The sequence below is a fragment of the Lissotriton helveticus genome, chromosome 3_1 (genome assembly GCF_964261635.1).
Source record: "Lissotriton helveticus chromosome 3_1, aLisHel1.1, whole genome shotgun sequence".
NCBI classification, from domain to species: domain Eukaryota; kingdom Metazoa; phylum Chordata; class Amphibia; order Caudata; family Salamandridae; genus Lissotriton; species Lissotriton helveticus.
In genome coordinates, this window is record NC_136061.1 from 174,284,173 (window position 1) to 174,306,793 (window position 22,621).

Genomic DNA, 22,621 nt, shown 5'->3' on the forward strand with positions numbered 1-22,621 from the left:
GCTAAGAACAGATGCATACTGGTAAGTAGCATTTTCCGTTCGAGGCATATAAGCTGCAGATTGAATATGCTACTTACCAGTATGCATCTGTTCTTGGCATGTAGGGCTGCTAACATTCATATCTATTGCATAGATCGCCGCCTAGTGTTGGGTCCGGATGATTGCACATTGTTGTCCTGGAAGAGTCTTCGAAGTATCACGAGATAGGTGGCTCCTCCCCTGGACTACAGTGCGCATGGGCATCGACTCTATCCCCAGATTGTTTTTAGCCATTGTGGCAGAGATGGAGTGAAATAGTGTAAAGGATGTCCATGCTAATGATTGAATGCAAGAGAGCATCTGCAGCCGCTACGGGCACCGGGGAGTAGGGCGGGCGATATGAATGTTAGCAGCCCTACATGCCAAGAACAGATGCATACTGGTAAGTAGCATATTCAGTTCGAGGCATGTGGGCTGCTAAATTCATATCTATTGCATAGAATACATAGCAGTCCCTCCATTAAGGGCGGTTGCCCGTGCCAGCTGCAGAAGTCTGAAAGAGTGTCTTGAGAACAGCCTGTCCTACAGCTGCTTGCTGTTTGGAATGCACATCGACACAGTAATGTTTGGTAAATGTGTGCGGTGTAGACCATGTGGCTGCTCTACAAATGTCTTCCAAAGGGATGTTCCCTAGGAAAGCCATGGAGGCCCCCAACTTGCGTGTGGAGTGCGCCCTTGGGGGTATTGTTAAAGTACGTTTAGCTTTTAGATAACAGATCTGAATGCACTTAACAATCCATCTGGCTATTCCTGCCTTGGAAATAGGGTTGCCTTTGTGCTGTGCTGAGAAGGCAACAAAAAGTTGTTGTGTTTTCCTAAAGGGTTGTGTTCTGTCAATGTAGTACATCAACGCCCTCCTAACGTCCAATGTATGAAGCATTCTTTCCGCTACTGTTTGTGGGTTTTGGAAGAATGCGGGCAGGTCAATAGTTTGGTTGATATGAAACTGACACCACCTTTGGAAGGAATTTGGGGTTAGTGCGTAGCACTACCCTGTTGGAATGAATTTGTATGAATGGCTCCTGGACTGTGAGCGCTTGCAGCTCACTAACACGTCTGAGCGATGTAATAGCAATGAGAAAAGCCACTTTCCATGTTAGAAACTGAATTTCGCAGGAGTGCAGTGGCTCAAAAGGTGGGCCCATCATCCTAGTGAGGACCACATTGAGGTTCCACACTGGAGCTGGTGGTGTCCTTGGAGGAATGACTCTTTTCAGTCCCTCCAGGAAGGCTTTAATGGCAGGCACCCTGAAAACAGAGAGATGCTGCCTGTTCTGGAGATAAGCCGCTATGGCGGATAAGTGTATCCGAATGGAAGCGTACGCTAGATTGCATTTGTAAAGATGTAACAAATAGCAGATGATGTTAGGAATGGATGCATCTAGCGGGTTGATGTTATGTTCTGTATAGTAAATGACAAACCGCTTCCATTTTGCTGCATAGCAAGCTCTGGTAGTGGGCTTTCTTGCCTCCCGTATGATATCCATGCATTCCGGAGGCAGGTTGAGGTAGCCAAACTCTAGGACTTCAGGAGCCAGATCGCCAGGTTGAGCTGTTGCGGATCTGGATGCTGAATGTCGCCATGGTCCTGCGTCAAGAGGCTTGGGGAGAGATGCAGCCTTTGATGCGGTACCACGGAAAGTTCTAGAAACGTGGTGTACCATGGTTGGCGTGCCCACGTTGGAGCAACCAGGATGAGTGTCATCGAGTGTTGCTTTAGCTTTCTTGCCACCAGCGGAATGAGAGGCGCTGGGGGAAAAGCGTACGCAAATTTGCCTGACCAGTTCATCCATATCGCATTCCCTTGCGATTCCGGGTGAGGGAACCTGGCGGCAAAGCTTTGGCATTTTGCGTTTTCCTTTGTGGCAAACAGGTCTATCTCTGGATGACCCCACTGCTGGAAGTACGGGTGGAGTACTGATGGATGTATCTCCCACTCGTGCATTTGATGGCTGTATCTGCTGAGCAGATCCGCCATCTGATTGTCCTTGCCCGGGAGGTGTTCTGCCATGAGGAAAATGTTCCTCTGAATGGCCCACTTCCACATGCCCTGAGCCAGATGAGACAGCTGTGGCGAGTGAGTGCCTCCCTGCTTTTGGATGTAGTACATGGCTGTCATGTTGTCCGTCCGGATCAACAAGACCTTGTTGCACAGGTGTACTTTGAAGGACTTGAGCGCCATGAAGATTGCCATCAATTCCAGGTAGTTGATGTGCATCTTTTGTTGCTGCGTTGACCACAGTCCCTGCACCGTGTAGTGGAGCACATGAGCTCCCCACCCTTGGAGAGATGCGTCCGTTGTTAGGATAATCTGTGGCACAGGCTCTTGGAACGGTCGTCCCTTGCAAAGGTTGTGTGGATTCCACCAATGCAGAGAGTTGTATGCCCGACCGGTCACCAACACTAGGTCTGTCAGTTGTCCTTGAGCCTGTGTCCACTGATTTGCCAAGCATTCTTGGAGCGGACGCATGTGCAACCTCGCGTGCGGGACTATGAAGATGCAGGAGGCCATCATGCCTATCAACTGCATGAACACTTTCGCTGGCAGGGAGTGTTGCGGTCTGAACCTCTGGATCAGCGACTGAATGTTGTCGATCCTGACTGGGTTTGGCTAAGCCATAGCAGTCAGGGTATTTATTGTCGCGCCTAGATACTGCCGCACATGGGCTGGTTGAAGGTGCGACTTTGGGTAGTTTAGCGAGAACCCCAGACTGTGAAGGAGGTGAATGGTGTGGGACATGTCCGCGGCGCACTGTTGTTCCAACTTTGCTTGAACGAGCCAGTCGTCTAGGTAAGGGTAGACATGTATGTTCTGCCTCCTGAGGTGCGCCGCAACTGTCGCCAGACATTTTGTAAATACTCTGGGGGCAGTGGTCACTCCGAAGGGCAGGACTTTGAACTGATAGTGCCTGTTTTGAATTGTGAACCTGAGGTATTTTCTGTGGGATGGGTGGAGTGGTATGTGGAAATAAGCATCCTTGAGGTCCAAGGTTGCTAGGAAGTCTCCTTGATTCAGCAGGGGAAGAATTTGCTGCAGTGTAAGCATGTGAAAGTGTTCTGACAGTATATACAGGTTGAGGGGGCATAGATCCAGAATGGGTCTGAGGGATCCGTCCTTTTTTGGGATAAGGAAGTACAGGGAATAAACCCCTGTGCCTTCCTCCTCAACTGGTACGAGCTCGATTGCACCTTTTTGCAGCATCACCACAACTTCCTGCTGCAATAAGTGCAAGTGCTCTACCGACATAGGACGGTGTTTTGGGGGAATGGTGGGTGGAGTTGATGTTAACTCCAAACAATAACCGTACTGGATAAGCTATCTTACCCACCTGTCTGTGGTGATGGATGTCCAGACTGGCAGGAACTGCTGGAGTCTCCCCCCGACAGGTGTTGGATGGTCGGGGGGCAGTGACAGAGAGTCACTGTTTGTTGGCGGCAGAGGAACGGGAGTTGTTGTTTCCTCTGCCCCTGGCACTGTTACCTCTGTAACCCCCTCTACCCTGCTTTGGGTACGAGGATTGTGCACCACCTTTCGTGAATTGTGTCTGTTGACCCAAGTGTCCTCTGGTAACACCACGTGCTCCTGAGCGACGAAAAGTGCTCCCCCTGAATTGTTGGGACTGAAGCGCCCCCATGGACTTAGCAGTCTCATTGTCCTTTTTTATTTTTTCGAGGGTGGTGTCAACATCTGGGCCAAACAGTCTGTCAGGATTAACGGGCTGGTTGAGTATTGTTGTTTGAATGTCAGGTTTAAAGCCTGATATGCGAAGCCATGCTTGTCGCCTTAACATGACGCTAGTGTTAATCGCCCTAGCCGCTGTATCAGCCACATCAAGTGCACACTTTATTGCTGCGTTTGAGATGAGCTTTCCCTCTTGTATGAGCATTTCGTCTGCCTCCTTAAACTCATCAGGTAGGTGTTGAAGGAGCTGTTCTAGGGTGTCGTAATGCGCCCTATCGTATCGTGCCAATAGTGCCTGTGTGTTTGATATACGCCAGATATTGGCAGCCTGCGCAGCCACTCTTTTGCCTGATGCCTCAAGCACTTTCGACTCCTTGTCTGGGGGAGGAGCTTCACCCGTTGTTTGGGAGTTGGCCCTCTTGCGGGCATTGGCGACCACCAACGAATCCAGAGGCAACTGTCCCCGAATATATGCCGGGTCTCCAGGTGCCGGCCTGTATTTTTTTTCAATACGTGGATTCACCACTCTCGCCCTGATAGGTTCCTTAAAGATCTCTGGGGCATGCTTAAGGACACCTTTTAGCATAGGAAGTGTCTTGACTGTTCTTTCTGAGACAGAGAAAGTGTCAAACAAAAAATCTTCCTCCACCGGGTCAGCATGCATGTCCACATCATGATTTGCTGCGGCCCGCTCTATCAAAGCATTAAATGCTGCGGAATCCTCAGTTGGTGATGTTCGGGCACCAAAACCCTGTGGATCCTGTACCACCTGATGACCTCCTTGGTCCCCAGTGTCGTCATATGACCCCTGTTGACCTTCAGGGTCATAATCAGCAGGGAAATTGTACTGTTCATCTTGGTCGTCATCCTCTCCCCCTGACTGGTTTGGGGAAGGTGATGGACTCCTTCTTGGTGGTGGCTGAATAGGTTCAACAAGGGCAGGAATGTCCTGTGCCGGCCTCTTCTTTTTTAGTGGAATGACATAGGATTCCAATGGCTGGGAAGTGATCTTTTTTTTATAGAGGGTCAATTTCCCTGTTTCGGCATCGATGTAATGCTCAGATTGTTCTTCTGAGGCTTGAAGTCGATCCGATCGGCCACTTTGCGTCGAGGGTGCTGACGTGTCAGTGATCTTCGGCACCGATCTGGGTGCAAATGCCTTCGGTGCCACCTTAGGTGGCAAAGTGTAGAGAAGCTTGGTCGAAGTCTTCGCAGGTGTGTCCACCTGTTTCGGAGCCGACGGCGTGGGAGCCGTTGACGTCAAAGTCTTCTCCCGAATACGTTTGAGGGAGTCGGTGACCTGTTTTGTGAACGAGGCGGAGGGTTTGGTAACCGACGGGCGATGTTCGGTAGCGTCGGAGGCCCTCGGTGTCGACGAGTGTCCCGCCGACGAATCTTCAGCTCCAACGGCTCTTGGCTCCGTTGTAGGCTTAGGCGCCGACGCCGTTGCTGCAGACCCGGCAGCCGTGTGCCGATGCGTTGTGCCTCCGGCCTTCGGATCGTGGCTCTTAGTTGACTTTGCTTCGACTGTGTGTTTACTTGTCTGTGCCGCAGCTGTGTCCGAAGGCGTGTCAACAGCCTTAGTGGAACGTGCTGGAGCGACCATGCTCGAGACAAGATGGACAACCTTCTTAGAGGACGGGTCCTTGGCCACCTTCTGCTGCGCTGTTGACTCGACAGTTTTCTTCGACTTCGGAGGGCCGGAGGGCGACTGAGTCGATGAGGGAGCAGGCTTTGATATTTTTGTTGGGACGTCGGCCATTTTAGGTGTTGTCGAATCCGATGGTTTCGGTTTCGTTTTTGGTGGGACGTCGGCCATCTTTGGTGTAGTCGATTCAGAAGGTTTCGGTTTCGGTTTCGATACGCGCAATGGCGGCTCCGCTGGTGTGTCCGTGGCCGGGCCAGAAGGCGGGGCCGGGGATAGCGGTGCAGGGTCGTGGGTAAGGCCGAGTGGCGATCCCGTGACCTGAGCCTGAGTCATGTAACTTTCGGGGCATAGCTCTTCCTCTGAGCTATCTTCCGCGGCCCCATAAACTTCTTCGTCGTCCCCTACCTCCTCGACGTATTCAAGGTCTTGGTCCTGTCCTTCGACGTGTTCTTCGGGATCGGCCTGGACCTCCGCCGACGGTGGTGAAATTTGAAGATGATGGCTTCGGCCTTCTTCTGCGGGGTCGTCGAATATGTCGTCGGGTGCCGGAGCCGCTCGCTGGGCCTCAAGGCGCACCGCGCGCCGAAGCTTGAGCATTTTCTTTGACCTGAACTTAGAGCAGGCCATGCAGTTGTCCTCGTTGTGGTCCGGTGAGAGGCATTTATTACATACTAGATGCACGTCGATATGTGGATATTTGGATCCACAGACGGGGCAGAACTTAAACGGACTCCGCTCCATGATAAGTTCGTCGGGGTCTTGCTGCGACGAGAGGGCCTCGATGTCCGAAGAGTTACTCGACTCCGCAGAATTCCGACTCAAAGAGCCGGAGATGCTCGAGACCGTACGCAAACAATATCGACGCAGGTAACGAAGGCCTTTTGGCCTTAAAGAGTAGACTTTTTCGATTCCGACACGGAGACGTCGAAATCACATCCGAACCCAATGGCGGAAAAAAACAATCTGGGGATGGAGTCGATGCCCATGCGCACTGTAGTCCAGGGGGAGGAGCCACCTATCTCGTGATACTTCGAAGACTCTTCCAGGACAACAATGTGCAATCATCCGGACCCAACACTAGGCGGCGATCTATGCAATAGATATGAATTTAGCAGCCCACATGCCTCGAACTGTACACTTAGCATCGATTGTGCAGCAGTGTCTCCCCTAGCGGTGGTCACCTGTATCTCTTGCAGTGGTTTGAAAGAGAGTTTTAAGGACAGCTTGGCCTACTGCAGCTTACTGCTTGGCTTGCACCTCAACACAGTAGTCTTTAGTGAAGGTGTGTGTTGTAGACCATGTTGCTGCTTTGCATATGTCCTCTAGGGGGGATGTTTCCTAAGAAAGCCATAGAGGCTCCTAGTTTGCGTGTTGAGTGCACTCTAGGAGGAACTGTTAATGTACGTTTTGCTTTTTGATAGCATATTTGTATACATTTTACAATCCACCTTACAATCCCACCTTTAGAGATGGGGTTGCCTTTATGAGGTGGAGAGAAAGACACAAACAGTTGATTTGTTTTCCTAAAAGACTTAGTCCTATCTATATAGTAGAGAAGAGCTCTTTTAACATCTGATGTGTGTAGAGCCCTTCCTGCCACAGACTCTGGGTTTTGGAAAAACACAGGTAACTCTACAGATTGGTTTAAACGAAAAGGAGTTATGACTTTTGGAAGGAATTTTGGATTAGTTCTTAAAACCACTTTGTTACGATGTAGTTGTAAAAATGGTTCTTGTATTGTAAATGCTTGTATTTCACTTACTCTTCTAAGAGAGTTAATGGCAATAAGGAAAGCTGTTTTCCACGTGAGGAATTGCAGTTCACACTTATGTAAAGGCTCAAAAGGGGGTCCCATGAGTCTTGTAAGAACAACGTTTTGGTTCCATACTGGAGAAGGTAATATGGAACTAGGTACTGGAGAAGGTAGCAACCTAGGAGGGATAATTCTTTTGAACCCTTCCATAAATGCTTTAATTACAGGCACTCTGAAAAGAGACAGATGTTGTCTATTTTGTAAATATGCTGCAATTGCTCCAAGGTGTAGGCGTATGGATGAATATGCCAAGTTACACCTTTGTAAATGTAAAAGTTAACAAATGATATTCTGGATGGAAGCATCCGGGGGATCAATTTGGTTATTGTTGCAATAAATGGCATATCTTTTCAATTTAGCAGCATAACAAGCTCTAGTAGTAGGTCTCCTGGCCTCTTTAATAATGTTCATACAGTCTGGTGGTAGGTTAAGATAACCAAACTCCAAGACTTCAGGAGCCAAATCGCCAAATTCAGTTGATTTGGGTCTGGATGTTGGGTGTCTTCATGGTTCTGCGTTAGCAGGGATTGAGTCAGTCGTAGCTTTTGGTGTGGAACTAGAGATAGTTCTAGCAGTGTGGTGTACCATGGTTGACGTGCCCATGTGGGAGCTACTAGGATTAGTTTGAGAGACTGTTGTCTGAGCTTGCGTACTACTAATGGTATCAGTGGTAGTGGCGGAAAAGCGTACGCAAATCTGCCTGACCAGTTCATCCATATCGCATTGCCCTTGGACAGCGGGTGTGGAAACCTGACGGCGAAGGTTGGGCATTTTGCGTTTGTGTGTGGCGAACAGATCTATGTCTGGATGACCCCACTTGTGAAAGAATGGTTGAAGAACCTGCGGATGTAGTTCCCATTCGTGAATTTGTTGTGTCTGCCGACTCAACCGATCTGCTATCTGATTGTGAACTCCTGGAAGTTGCTCTGCCAACAGATATATGTTCTGTGGAATGGCCCATATCCAAATGTTCTGTGCGAGCTGGGACAGTTGTAGAGAGTGTGCCCCCCCCCCTGTTTTTGTATATAATACATGGCTGTCATGTTGTCCGTCCGGATCAAGACAGCTTTGTTCTGTACTAATACTTGAAAAGGTTTGAGTTCTTAGAATATTGCTAGCAGCTCTAGATGGTTGATATGGAACAATTTTTGTTGACTGTTCCATTGACCTTGAGTTACATGATGTAGGAGATGGGCTCCCCATCCTATGAGGGATGCGTCTGCTGTGAGCACTAGTTGTGGAACAGGTTCGAGGAACTGGCCGCCCTTTTGTCAAGTTTTTGGTGTTCCACCACTGCAGAGAGCGATGTGTGAGGCTGTCTACCAACACCAGGTCTGTTAGTTGACCTTGAGCCTGGTTCCACTGTTGTGCTAGACATTCCTGTAACGGACGTATCTGTAGTCTTGTATATGGTACTATGAAGATGCAAGATGCCATCATGCCTATTAGTCTCATGAACACTCTGGCTTGCAGAGATTGTTGCTGTTGAAAGGCTGTGACTAAGGCTTGAATGCTCTGTATCCTTGCTGGACTGGGATACGCTAGAGCCGTAGACGTGTTTATTGTAGCCCCTAGATACTGATGAATGTGAGAGGGCTGCAGGTGCGACTTGGTGTAGTTGATTGTGAACCCTAAGTCGTGCAATGTTTGAATTGTCTGCTGTGTGTGTTGAACACACTGATTGGATGACTTGGCTTTTATGAGCCAATCGTCTAGATATGGGAAGACATGTATTTGTTGTCTCCTGAGATGTGCTACCACTAATGCTAGGCACTTTGTGAATACTCGTGGTGCCGTTGTCACTCCGAATGGAAGGACTTTGAACTGATAATGTTGTCCTTCCAGTACAAACCTTAGATACTTTCTGTGAGCAGGATGTATAGGAATGTGAAAGTAGGCGTCCTTCAGGTCTAGTGTTGTGAGGAAATCGCCTTGTTGCAGTAGTGGGAGCACTTGTAAAGTGATCATATGAAAAGGATCTGATTGTATGTAATGATTGAGGGGCCTGAGGTCGAGAATTGATCTTAGTGTCCCGTCCTTCTTGGGAATTAGAAAATACAGCAAGTAGACCCCTGTTCCTTGTTCTTGTAAAGGAACTATTTGTATTGCGTCCTTTTGTAGAAGTGACAGAACTTCTTGTTTGAGCAGAGTAAGGTGTTCTGTAGACATTGGACGTTGCCTGGGTGGTATGTGTGGAGGGGTTGCTGTAAGTTCTAGGCAGTAGCCCTACTGGATAATCTGTCTTACCCACTTGTCTGTTGTGATGGAGTTTCAGACAGGCAGGAATTTGCGTTAATCTGACCCCCCACAGGACTGGAATGCTGTTGGGGGAGCAGAGGGAAGTCACTGTTTTGTAGCGGAAGAGGTTCGATTAATGTTGTTACCCCGACCTCTTCCTTTGTTGTTATTCCCTCTATATCCTCCTCTAAAATATCCCTTGTTAGAGGATGTTTGTGTGTTGGATTTGAAGGACGTTGTATTGTCTGCACCAGTTTGTTTGGAGCCCCCTCTATAGAAGGAGCGACTAAAGGAACCTCTGGTTTGTGTGGACTGTAAAGCTCCCATAGATTTAGTAGTGTCTGTATCCTTCTTCATTTTTTCAAGTGCTGTGTCTACTTCTGGTCCAAATAATTGATTTGATTAAATGGTTGATTTAAATGGTGGTTTGTACTTCCTGTTTAAACCCTGAAATGCGTAGCCACGCATGTCTTCGAAGTACGACACTAGTATTTACAGCTCTAGATGCAGTATCTGCTACATCTAGTGCGCACTTGATTGAGGCATTAGAAATAAGCTTGCCTTCTTGTATAAGATCATTTGCCTGTGTTTTATATTGGTCATGTAGATGTTCTAGCAGTTTCTCTAACTGATCATAATGAGCCCTATCATATCGGGAAAGGAGGGCTTGTGTATTAGCTATACGCCATATGTTGGTAGCTTGCGCAGCTATTCTTTTGCCTGAGGCATCTATGACCTTGGATTCTTTGTCCTGTGGGGGTGCCTCGCCAGAAGTTTGTGAGTTTGCTCTCTTCCTAGCATTTGACACAACTAGTGAATCTAATTGTAGCTGTCCTTTAATGTAGGTTGGATCTGCAGGTGCAGGCCTATATTTTTTCTCAATTCTAGGGTTCAAAATCCTAGTACGTACAGGGTCTTTAATATTTTCTGGAGCATGTTTAATGACCCCTTTGATCATTGGAAGAATTTGAACAGATCTTTGAGATCGTTCAAATGTGTCTAATAGAAAATCTTCCTCTGCCTCATTAGAATGCATAGTGACCCCATGGTAAATGGCAGCTCTGTTCAATAATAGGTGCCCAAAACCAATGTTATCCTCTGGGGGAGAAGGTTTTGATGGGTAGGACTGTGGGTCAGGAATATCTGGTGTATCCTGTGGGTTTGGCTGCTCCCAGTCTGTAACATCTATAGGGAATGGGAAAGGCTAATCTGTGTCTATCCCTCTTCCTAAACTATACTCATCATCATTTTGATATGAGTGTGAGGATAAAAGAAGGAGAATGTGAAGGAGACATCTGTGGTGAATTGTTAAGAGGAGCAGGAGAGGAGGGAGAAGGAAGTATAGGTGAAGAAGGGTGCATAGGGAATGTGGCAGAGTCCTTCTTCTTGGCAGGAACCACAGGTGTGGGTGTTTTATCTGCCTTCCTTTTCTTGTGTGGTGTAGTGGACACATGACCTGTTTTTGGGTCAATGCAGATCTTCTTTTGCAGAGGATCTGGCTGAAAAAGTTAATCTCCTTGTGGAACCTTTGTCGGCGCCGATTTTTTCGGTACCGGACAAGGTTGCGGGTTGTCTTTAGCCTTAGGAGTTGTTACAGTGTCCTTTGGCCTAGTTTACGGCACCGAAGGTGTTGTTTTCGGTGTCATAGGCTGTTTCGAGGGCTTTGACGCGTCGGAAGAGGAAGCTGGTCACGTCGGCTTCGAGGCGTCGGACGCTGGCTACGTACCCTTGTCTTTAGAAGTCGACGGTTTCGGAGCCGAGACTTCTTTCGGTTCCGGTGCCGAGGGAGCTGGTGGGATCGGCACGTGCAGTTTGCTCGGTACTGAGCTACCGGAAGGCTTAGTTATTTTCTTCGGATCCGGGCTCGATGGCGGGGCTGTCGAAGTGGTATTTCGGTCGCGACTGGGCCCTGGAGGCGGAGTGATGACCTTTGCCTTCGGTCTGGGTGCTGTGTGTGGTGCAGGCGCAGTAGTACTCATACACTGACCCGATGGTATGGAGTCATCCGAGTCATCTGCCTCTGATACGATTTGGAGATCGGAATCTTCTTCAGGTACGAGCGGAACCTCCTCATCGAAGATGTCCACCGGTTCCAGAGCTGATCTCTGCATGTCGTGTCAATGGGCCCTCCGATCTCTGATGGTTTTCTCGGATCGAAAGGACGCGCAGGCTGTATAGCTGGATTCGTCGTGTTCTGGCAATAAGCAGAGATTGCAGAGCTCGTGGTGGTTACTGCACGGAAACTTTGCTCCACACCTGGGGCATCTCTTGAATGAAGTCCTTCAAATGAGGTGTAGGCCTCACGGCTTGGATAGGCCCAACGGCCCGCGTCGAGGACCGGAATCGAGCTGATGGAGTCGAGACGATGTTAGTCGGTATCAAAATTAGTTTGGAGAGTTTTGGGACTTTTTTGCGCTTCGAAGTGCTGGGAAAGTGTATTTCTAGCCGGAGCGGAGTGCTGCGGAGAGCAGGGTAAGGACGAGGACCTCAGCTGCCCTCCACACCACAATCGCAAGGAAGCCCCTTTCCTCCGCAGCAACACTAGGATGAGAGACCAGGCCAGTGTCTAGCTAGTACCAGTTACCCTCAATGCCGATCTCAATGCGGTCCGCATAACCATAAAGATCCTCAGATCCACACCCAAATATATTCCTCAAAGGGCCTATCAGAAAAAGGAGGCACTGTCTCTGACCTGGTATGTCTTGGTCCAGTCGTCGCTGGTATCTACGTCAGGCGACGCCAGACCGGCTCCTTTACGGATTAGGAAAAATAACTAATGGGGGGCAGAGTTGCGTCACCGAGGAACAATGCCACAGGGTCGAACTTCAGTGAAGGTCGTGGATTTAAGGCCATGGTCGGCCCAGATCTGGCGTCAAGGGCGAACCTCTGGCATAAGCCCTGTTGGAGAACCTTACGAAACCCTGAGGCCCAAAGGCGCTCCAGAGGGGGTGGCCTACCCCAAGAGGAGATGCACTGCCTCATAAAAATACTTCAATTTCCTTCCAGCAAATTCGGGGAAGCACGGAGGGGATCCAGGCTCAGGCTTTGCAGGAGAGGTGTGGCAGCAGGGCCTAGACATGTGGTGTTGTTCCTACACCTCATCTGATGATTTGAATGGCATGATGACGTCTAAGAACGCTTCAACATCTTGCTCTTCTTCTTGATTGACTTACCAGACAACAATTTGGATGTCTATGGTGATTAGCAGGAACAACTCAAAGCAGGCTGCAAACTGGAGCGGCGCAGAGTAGTATGGTGTTCAGCAACTAGGATCTTCATCTCTTCTTCCCGGACCGCTTTGGGATTCCTCGCACTGTAGTCAGGGCAGGGTTTGGAGTCATCGTCTGGCTCCAGGCACCATAAACAAACCAAGTAAGGGTTTGTCACAGATATTTGCCTGGGGCAGACTCCACAGGGTTGAAAACACACAGGTTTGTTAGGGGAAACCACGAAGCCACAGCCTAGGAGCAAAAGCTCAAAAAGCCAAAAAAAAGCAGTCAAAAAGTGACAAAGGCTGCACTTCCAGGTTTGTACTGATGGCACAGAAAGAAAGGAGCGGAGGTCAGTGTGCTAGGGTGGGGCCTATAAAGGCACTGCGCACGTCACATCCTACAACGCTGTTGTGGGGCCGACTTGTGTCACCTACCGGTGCGCAGAGGTACTCCAAGATTTTCCTGGATCCAGTCTGACACCTGGGGAATATTCTAAGGCAAGGAATTTGCTGCTAGAAGTCTATCCGATACATTTATTAAAAGCTAAATTAGGATTGATAGCAGCTAGATAACTACTTTTCCTACTCATTTTAATTGCAATTTAAAATCCTCTTCAATGGTAAAGCCGGATTTCATATTATACTGGAGATGCCAGTTGACATTTCCCTGCCTAAAGTTTCTGGGAATTTGCAGCCAGTGGCCAGCTGCCTGGACTGGTGGTGGCTCCCCCACTGGAAACGTTTACTGGGGACTTACAGAGGACAAAGGAGCCAGAGTATAGTCTGGAGTGGGTCTTCTTGACAGGAAGCAGTGATCTGCCCTACTTACACTTCAGAGAGCTCTGCCCCAGCACATATAAAAGAACCTGACAGCAGGTTTGCGACACTTTTGCGGTACAAAAGGGGGTGATGATGGACGGAGCATCTGAATCAATCAAACACTCACACCCAGTCAAAAGATCTGGGTTTAATCCGTCACCGTTCTTTAGCCCACTCTGCCACCCCAGTTCAGACATGGCTATATGCAAATCAGTCTGACCCTGTGCCTCATGGGAACAGTCCAGCCCGAACTGCCAAGCCATGTCTTCCCTGGACCGGAAACAAGCTTCCGAGGACCGGTTACTGGCATTCCAGCCGTCTTCAGCCCGGCTTGCTTGAATCCAGTGGCAAAGTGAGCAAGGGACTCACGTCTGAGCATACCCTGCCACACTTATGGCGGCCAAAAGCGGTACAAAAGGGGGGGTGATGGACGGAGCACTTTTGCTTCACTAGCCAGGCTAGAACCAAACCCAGGGGAAAGGGAGAGCGGACGTCAAACAGGGTTAGACAAATGGGGGGTTCCCCCACCCATAGTCTTGCACTGGACATAAAAGTGGCATCCTCAGACCTAAAGGGAGAGAATGACCTGAACAGAAACAGCAGCAACACCATGGACAGCAATGAGAACAAGCCACCTGTTGGACTAAGTACCCTGTCTGTAGCGGACCATAGGACTGGATGTGTCAATCCAGCGCCAGTGGCGCTGGCTCCCTAACACTTCCTGAGGACCAGTTGGAGAAGACCTGGACTTCGGTGCCCCAGGAGGAGAGGAGCACCAGGAACAAGCTAAAGGAGAAAGCTGGCTACTGGACCCAGCTCCCCGCAGAGTACGCCCTTGTTGAAGCCAGGAGGCCTGCGGAAAATGTTCCTGGTGGCTAGAGCTCCCTACCAGGAGTAAAATGGGCCCGAGACATTGAAATCAGCCCAATGGGTCAGAGTGATGCAACATTTCGAGATTTTAATCTTTTGCTGAGAAACAGCATGTGGCGCTCCACTACAAATTTTAAAATGCCCCCTGGGGTGGGCTAGTGCCCATGGTCGGTCCAACTTTAATTGCTTTGGACAGGGAGAAGGCGTGTGTGCCCTCTCCCTATAGGCTCACCTGGCCCCAGGGACATGATAAACCCCAAGGGACTCTACCTTTGGGGAAGTCAGGTACTTCAAAGAGTGGGGCATAGAACTCTGAATTCCACCTCAACAAAAATACCCCCACGTTCTCCTCCAGGAAGACCCAGTGAGGTCTTATACAAGTGCCCTGAAAGGGTCGCGGGGGCAATCCACGATTCCTGACACATCAAAAGCAGACAACTCCATCAAAATCTCATACAATAATAATGAACGTTCGGTTAGATGTAACCCAAACCTTTCTACCCCCTTAACATTCATAGCCACCATGTGTTTCCTCACCGAGAGCAGTTAGAATTCTGCTGCAAGCAGTACTCTTCCTAATGGCTCGTCGAGGTGGTTGGGCTCCAAACTGACTATTTCCTCTTGGAATGTGGCTGGATCAAGTCAACACTTATCTAAATCAGCAGTGGACTATTTGTGCAAAATACAAGAGACTTGGTCATTATCCCCAACAGCTCTCTATGGCTATTATGAATTTTTCAAACCAGCATCTTGGCCGACCCTCTGGGGGATTTTCCATCTTCATCAAACACTCTTGTAAAATCACAGCTACACCTCTCTACCGGAATTTCTCTGCTAATCTCAGGTCTTTCGACCCAAACAAGGGCCTTCCCCTCTTCTTTTATTCAATTGTTATCATAACATATCCAAAACATCTAAGTCATCTGCGACAGCTCTTCTGATTAAGCATTTGGAAGAGCTCTTACTTGAGTTCGCCTCTGCTGAAGTTTTGTTACTAGGCTACTTTAACATCAGGGACTTGGAATTCAATGATCTCCTTGTCACCGAAACTAAAGAGCAAAAAACCATGAATACTTTATTATACAAATATAATTTATGCTCCGCTAAGCAAATTACATTGGCACAAGATCCCAGAGCCCATCTATCTGTAACATTTTAAAATCTTTCGACCATCGATTATATTTTTTTATCAACATCTCTGGCAACTCAACAAGTTAAACTGGAGATCCCCACTTGTACAGAGAGTGATCATAATCCCTTGACTGCAATAATGAATCTACAAGTCACTGTTGCGGCCAAAGTCATTGAAGTGGGCCACTAAATGCAGATCGAACTCCATACTCTAGTTAGAAGAATTAAACGGGATTCTCTAGGTGCGGATAAGGTGGGGCTCTGGCTCACAGAAATAATTCTAACTTTTTCTCAAAGCTTTTCCACGGAGTATCATCATAGGTGGGATACTGCAATCACCAAACTAAGACCTCCTAACGGGACCCGAAGTTTACGACAGATATCCTAGGCACCCCTTGCGGCGGTCCCTCAACTTAGCTATAGTCAACGAAAGAAGAGCCCTAAGGAGTGCTGTGCACCTGCATAAACTCAATGGTACAGCACTCTCTGCCAAAAACATGGCCTCATTACGTAAAGCCATCAAAAAATCTACATGGGACGCAAAGAAACAACAAGCATTTGCAATGCAATAAATCTCGCATTTACGAGAGTTTGAGCTATTGACATTGCAAATGATAATGCCGTTTATTTTTGTTTTTAAAACATAAATAAAGGGCATTGTCATTTACAATGCCAATAGCTCAAACTTGCATAAATGCGAGACCTATTGCATTGCAAATGCTTCTTTCCCTTGTTTCTTTGTCCCCCGTAGGCTGAGGGCTCGGCTGCCTAAGCCTTAATTCCTCTCCTCTGCCAGTATATTCCTTCCCTCCTCTTTTGCTCCGTCTCCCCATCTGGAAGGTTGTTCCCTCCATCTCTAGGTTTCTGGGCGTGAGCGAGTGGAGGGGGAGGGAGGGAGGGAATGATGGGGCCTTAAGGGAGAGAGGAGCGGGAGGCGGCTCAGGGGGAGATGTGTCACATGTGATGTGAACAGTGTGTGGAGAGCACGGTGGTGAATGAATCATAAACAAGGGCGAGATGAGGGGAGATGGGAGGGGGCAGGGTGTGTGAGGGAGCTAGTGGGAGATGTGAAATGTGAGGGGGCAGGAGTGTGTGAGGTAGCTGGTCTGAGATGAGGGGGTCAGGGGAGTGTGTGAGGAAGCTAGTGGGAGATGTGACATGTGAGGAGGCAAGGTGTGTGAGGGAGCTAGTGTGATGTGACATGTGAGGGGCAGGGGTGTGTGAGCATGCTAGTGTGAGCTGTGATGTGAAGGTGGGGGCAGGGTGGAGAGTCACGGAAGAGGTAGGATGAGCTATGTGAAAGGCTAGAGTGAGATGTGACGTATGAAGGACATGTTCGAGAGAACTAAGGAGGTAGGTAGCTAAAGTGAGATGTGATGTGTGCGACAGCGTGAGCTTTGCGAGGGGTTCGGGACATAGAGGCTGGAAGCAGCGAGTAGGGTGCAGTGTGTGACATGAGCAATGGGTTTGGGGAGAGAGGCCTGGGGTGAGCGAGGCGAGGAACTAAGGTGAGATATGACTAGCGTGGGGGGCGTGTAGGGGAAAAGTGTGCGAGCACAAGGCACGTAACTTAGGGATTCGGCCATCAAGGTTAGTTAGAAAGGCGCTAGGATGGAGGCAAGGTGAGAGAGAGAAAGACGCACATGTGGTATGAGAGTGGTATGTGCAGCGAGTGGGGGAGCTACGGGCGGGAGGAGACTTTGAAGCTTCGGTCAGAGCTGCCTCTCCGTCCTGCAATCTCTACCTCTGAGGCGTGATCTCTGTGATCGGCTACTGCTGCCTGCCACAACGGACAGAAGAACTTCAGGCAAAAAAATGTGCTTTGAACTGTAGCTAAATAGTGACTTCAAGGTGTGCTTTGTTGTTCAGGCAACCGATTAAAAAGAGCAATAAAGCTGTATGGTTGGAGACACGAGACTGCGCGAGTGGGGGTGTTTCAAAAGAGAGTAATAATCTGCAACTCCCAAGTCACTGCCATTAAAAGGCGTGGCGCCACTCTGAAATTCGAAATTAAAGACTATTGAAAGTGCAGTGTAATCAGAGAGCCGGACTGGCGCGTGCAAGGTAGCGTGACGAAGCTTCGGATAAGAAACTTCGTCACGACAGCTGTAATGCAGGCAAGCCAGTCCGGGTGGGCTGGCAAAAAAAAGCAAAAAGGAGGCACCCTGGAAAAGATATTTCCAATGGCAGCCCACCATTTTACATAAACGGTGACGCAAGCCAATGGGAATAAGGGGTGGGGCTTCAAGCCCTTTTCAGAAAGTACTGATCTACAATAAATCTCGCCGAGCGAGCTGAGCATTTGCGCAGCAACGCTAGGCTAAACCTAAAAAGAACAAATGGAGTGGCTAAAAATACATGGCCTGTTAAAAGAAAAAAATCTGACATTTCTGGAATTATATAAATAAACTTCGCTCCTCCAAGAAGAGCAGGGGGAACGCGGTCACTGAAGAAGCCAGGTAACGATACGTTACCCAACAATATTCCTGTGAAAGTTCAGATGTCACCCAACAATATTTTTGTAAAAGTCCAGACCTCACTGTGGCCGAAAACAGTGAGGCTAATGAGAACATGTCAAAGGACATCCGTGGGTTGACCACTTCAGCCCAGGGATGTAGGCTTCTGAAATCCATAAAAAATGACGGTGCCCCAGGGTCTAATGGCCTCCCATCCGCCGTATTTAAAGGTGCAGCGGATGAATGGGCCAAGCTGTTATTCCCCCCTGTATAACTATGCATTCACTACATTCCAGATCCCTGTCACATGGAAAGGTTCGATGTTATGCCCAATTTTCAAAAAAAGGAGATCCCTCCCTCCCAGCTAATTACCGACTCATAGCCCTACTAGACCTTGAGGCCAAGGTCTATGCCCGGTGTCTTCTTAAGGCATTAGAAGAATGGGTTGCATAAAACAATATACTACTATTCTTGCAAACTAAGTTCCGAGCTTCTGCCTCCACAATTGGCAACATCACAGCCCTAGCTATCCTGAGCCTTCAAGCATTTCAAATAAGTCAGCTTCCCCTCTTTTGCAGCTTTTAGACTATAGTGCCACCTTCGACAAAGTGTCTTGGAACTCTCGTTGGAAGAAATTAGACGTCGGGTCCGCAAAGATTAAATCTACATCAAAGTACAACTATTTGGGGGTATAGTTTAGTGAGTCTTCCAGACCACCCGCCCACTTAGCTGCCCTGAAAAAGAGAGCCGGGCCATAACATATAGCCTGACCCGACTCAATGAGTCCCTGAGCAGTCCCTCAGCAGATACTATCCTAAGGTGATTAAAGCCACCCTGCATCCCGCCCTAAGCTATGGGCATCGGTCGGGCCTTTCCCGATGCATGTACAGCCAATCTTGCCCACGCTCAGATTAATATCTGCAAAAAATCTTTTGACTTCCAAAATACATACATAGGGCAAAACTACGACTGGAGTTGGGCCTTAGAAGACAATCTCTCTCCTGTGAGGCTGACACCCTGAAGTATTACATAAGGGTATTAAAAGCCACAGATAACACTCTTAAAGCGGGTCTTAAAAGAACCTTTGCTAGTTCTGGGAACCCATGGAAGTGACATAAGGCCATAAGATCCCTACAAATTGAGGAATCATAACTAACAGGAGATTCTGTTCCCTACACAGTCTGGAAAAGGGTTATAAATAAGCAGGCAAGACAAATCTCATTCCAGATGGACCGCCGGGCCTTATAATCTGCTCCCTTTGAACGATTCATACCTCCCAGGGCTTCCGCAACCATATTTCTGACGGTTTAAACGCATTGGCCTGCAGAAACATTATGTTTATACGTCTTCTAGGCCTGCAATCCACTGCTTTTAACCATTGGGCCCCACGTGGTGAGTAGGGGGCTTGTAGATTGTGCAATTACAGGTCTGAATCATGGCTACATCTTCTGTGCTGCTGTCCTGCCTTGGGTGCCCCTAGAAGAGTCCTCCTAAAGCCACTATATCTAAAAAGGGGCATTACCAAATGCTTGGAGGCATCTGCTCTCTGTTTTACATAATCAGATAGTCAAATGCTAGCAAGGTCAGGAAAATATGTGCGAACTTTGGAAAATCTATTCTCTCCTCCCATTGCCTCTTCTCACTTGGTCTTCGTTTCTCAAAAACGTATCACAGACTATTTTGCACCATGTCTCAGTGTGTCTCCACTTCACTGAGTCAGAATGTTATTTTATCTTCGATTCTGAGGTTTTTACTTGGGATTATGGCTATTGTATGAGATTGCCTTGTCTGAATAATATGTTTTAAATTTGATGGTCTGCTCCGCCCTGCCTTTGATGATGTAACGATGTATCGGGGGCATTTCCATTGCAATGGTTTTTATTAACTGCGCAAAGTTAATAAAATCTTGTGAATAGGTGCTGCAGTCCATCAGTGCAAAAACAACAATTGATGGACGGAATGTTGTACATTGGCAAAACCTTCACCCCTAGTCACAGATCTGGGTTTAATCCATTGTTATTTTGCTCACCACACCACCCAAGTTCAGACATGGCCATATGCAAATTAGTCTGACCCTGTGCCTCATGGGAACAGTCCAGCCCGAACTGCCAAGCCATGTCTTCCCTGGACAGGAATCAAGCATCCTAGGACCGGTTTCTGGCTATCAGCAGTCATCAGCCAGGATAGCTTGATTCCAGTGGCATGGAGAGCACGGGACTCACGTCTGAGCACACCCGTCTCACTCGGGGTGACAAATGCAAAAAGAACAATTGATGGACGGAATGTTGCACAATGGCAAAATATTCACCCCCCAGTCACAGATCTGGGTTTAATCCATCAGTATTTTGCTCACCACAGCACCCCAGTTCAGACATGGCCATATGCAAATCAGTCTTGACCCTGTGCCATCAGTGGCATTTAACTTACAGGCCATGGGTATACTTTCTACCACATACTAGGGACTTATCAGGAAGTTAAATATGCCAATTAGGAATATGGCAATTCAACCATATTTTAAGTGAAAGCACAGACACTTTGCTACTGGTTAGCAGGGGTAAGTGCACACAGTTCTAAAGTCAACAAAAGGCAAATAAATTGAGTGATTAAGTAGAAAATGCTGATTTCTTACAGACATCAATATGATCATAAATAATTGAATTCCAGTAGAATATTTTCCCTTTCGTATGCCTTAACTGGCTGACAAAATGTCACATATGGATGTTGTGTTGAACTTTCAAGTTTTATTGAGACTTAACTTTCTCTGAAAGGATTTCTAGCCATCCATTTGACTTGTTAGGTGGGATGAATTCAAACAGGTCCATCGAAAGGCTCCAGTAGCAAGCTGGATATATATATGCTTCAATTATTCATTAATACTATTTTCATAGCTTTTCCTCTCCATATAAGTGGATCTGTGCACACTGGAGTAAGGCCAACACTAGACTGCTCTGCAAGCGGTCAGGAGAAACTGAAATGAAAAACCTTGGATTCCTTTCCTCCAATTAATTTGATACAGGTGGGCCCTAAACATTAATGTCAACCTCCTATTTGCAGCCATGATAGCTGAAAATGGGGACTTGAAGCAGTATATGTGAAACGTTCAGGCAAATAAACCCACTAGAAGCAAAAGTGTAATGAAAAGAAAGGTAGATTCAACTGCCTTGAAGCTTACTTTAAATTTCCAGATAAACTGTCCAGGATCCAGTTGCCTTCAAATACATCAATGCAATTGTAAATCCTTTTATAAAGAGATCATTGAGGGAGAAAATTAAACCTCATGGTACACTCAACTGCTTCCCACATATCAAGAGACAATTACTTGGATAAATATTGTAGTTCTAGCAGCCAATGTCTTAGGTTTCCTCTGCAGACAACAAACAATAAGAAATCCCACCACATTATGTCCATTTCCTCTCCCTTACTTGCAATTCCTCTTCCTCCTTCACAAGCTCCTTTTGAGGAAACAGATCCTTGGCTTGAATGTACTCCAAACTGGGAGGCCCCTCTTCACCCTGGAAGAGCAACGGAACACAGGTTTTCAATGTTAAACTAACAGTGAAAAGAATTTCTAATCCTCCAAATGAATACCATCCCGCCACCCCATATCATTGTTGTACTATCTTGTTCCAGATTTATCACATTGCCTCCCTTTATGTGCAACCCTAGCTTTCACTTCTTAATGTCCACCAAAACAGCCTCTTTGCCAATCTTCTTTTAACAGTTATGTTCATCTTCAAAGTCTTTCTTGTTAATAAACAGCCCCCATGGTGCTGCTGAGTGGTTACTAACACCCTAATACAGGGAGAAAAAAACAAGCTGTTTGCATATAACACTGACACTCCACCATGGGTATTTTCATTACAAAAAAACTGTGGTGTGGAATAATTTCACGCAAAGATACTAGAACGCTTCTAGTCGCACTTTTGCAGCTCAGCTCAAGGAACAACCACTTTAAATTCTGAGCAGAGGATACATACCCTTCTGAAATTCATTGTATGTAGGCACCCTCACAGACTAGCTTTAGTAGAAAAAAAGAGTAAGCAACATAGAACCTCTAAAATGGGGGTATAATGAAAGCCTTGTGTAGTGTATCATGGGTACTTATTTAGTTTTAGGTCATCCAGCACAGATTATTAAGAAAAATCCAAACGCAAAAATCACAGATGGATGACGCTGTAGCCATCTCATTGTACCAGGGCTATGAGAGTAATTAAAAGAGACTTTATCGTTCGTAAACTGGTGGATGACTAACAGCCTTATTGATTTAATGTTAAAAAATTATGCACAGCAGGAGGGAAGAGGAAAAGAAAGAAGAGATTAATGGTGAAGGATGTGGCTTCTTTCATCGGCCACTGCCCCAATTTCCCCTTCCAGTGTGGAAGAACTCATGCAAAACTGAAGTAGTGAAGGACACTTGAAGAAAAAGGAGAGAGGTCAAAAATGACTCAGTTGCACTGTGGCCAAGAGGGTCATTGTGTTACCTAATGCTACCAGAGTCCAGGAAACAGGGTGGCTGGTTTCTACATGACGTTGAAATATTACATCTGTTCATCCTACATCTGGGAAGACAGGGCTCTTTTTCAAATAACTTATGATCAGAAGAACTATGTCTAGCCCGCTGACCATCGTAAATGCCCTCCATAATTTGTCGGGGCTTTTGAAGTAAGAGTTGGTGTGAAAGGCCGCAGCAGTTACTTGAGCAGGGAATGATCTA

At 47.5% G+C, this 22,621-nt stretch overlaps 1 protein-coding gene across 8 annotated transcripts in view; it reads right to left on the reverse strand.

Moving 5' to 3' along the window:
- MTMR4 (myotubularin related protein 4) overlaps positions 1–22,621 on the reverse strand; it is an 856,656-nt gene that overhangs the window by 608,620 nt on the left and 225,415 nt on the right. For all 8 annotated transcript variants that reach the window (XM_078679492.1, XM_078679491.1, XM_078679497.1 and 5 more), the window contains one exon: positions 21,330–21,419. In XM_078679492.1, coding sequence (XP_078535618.1) covers positions 21,330–21,419 — 90 coding nt within the window. The remainder of the gene's footprint in view (positions 1–21,329; positions 21,420–22,621) is intronic.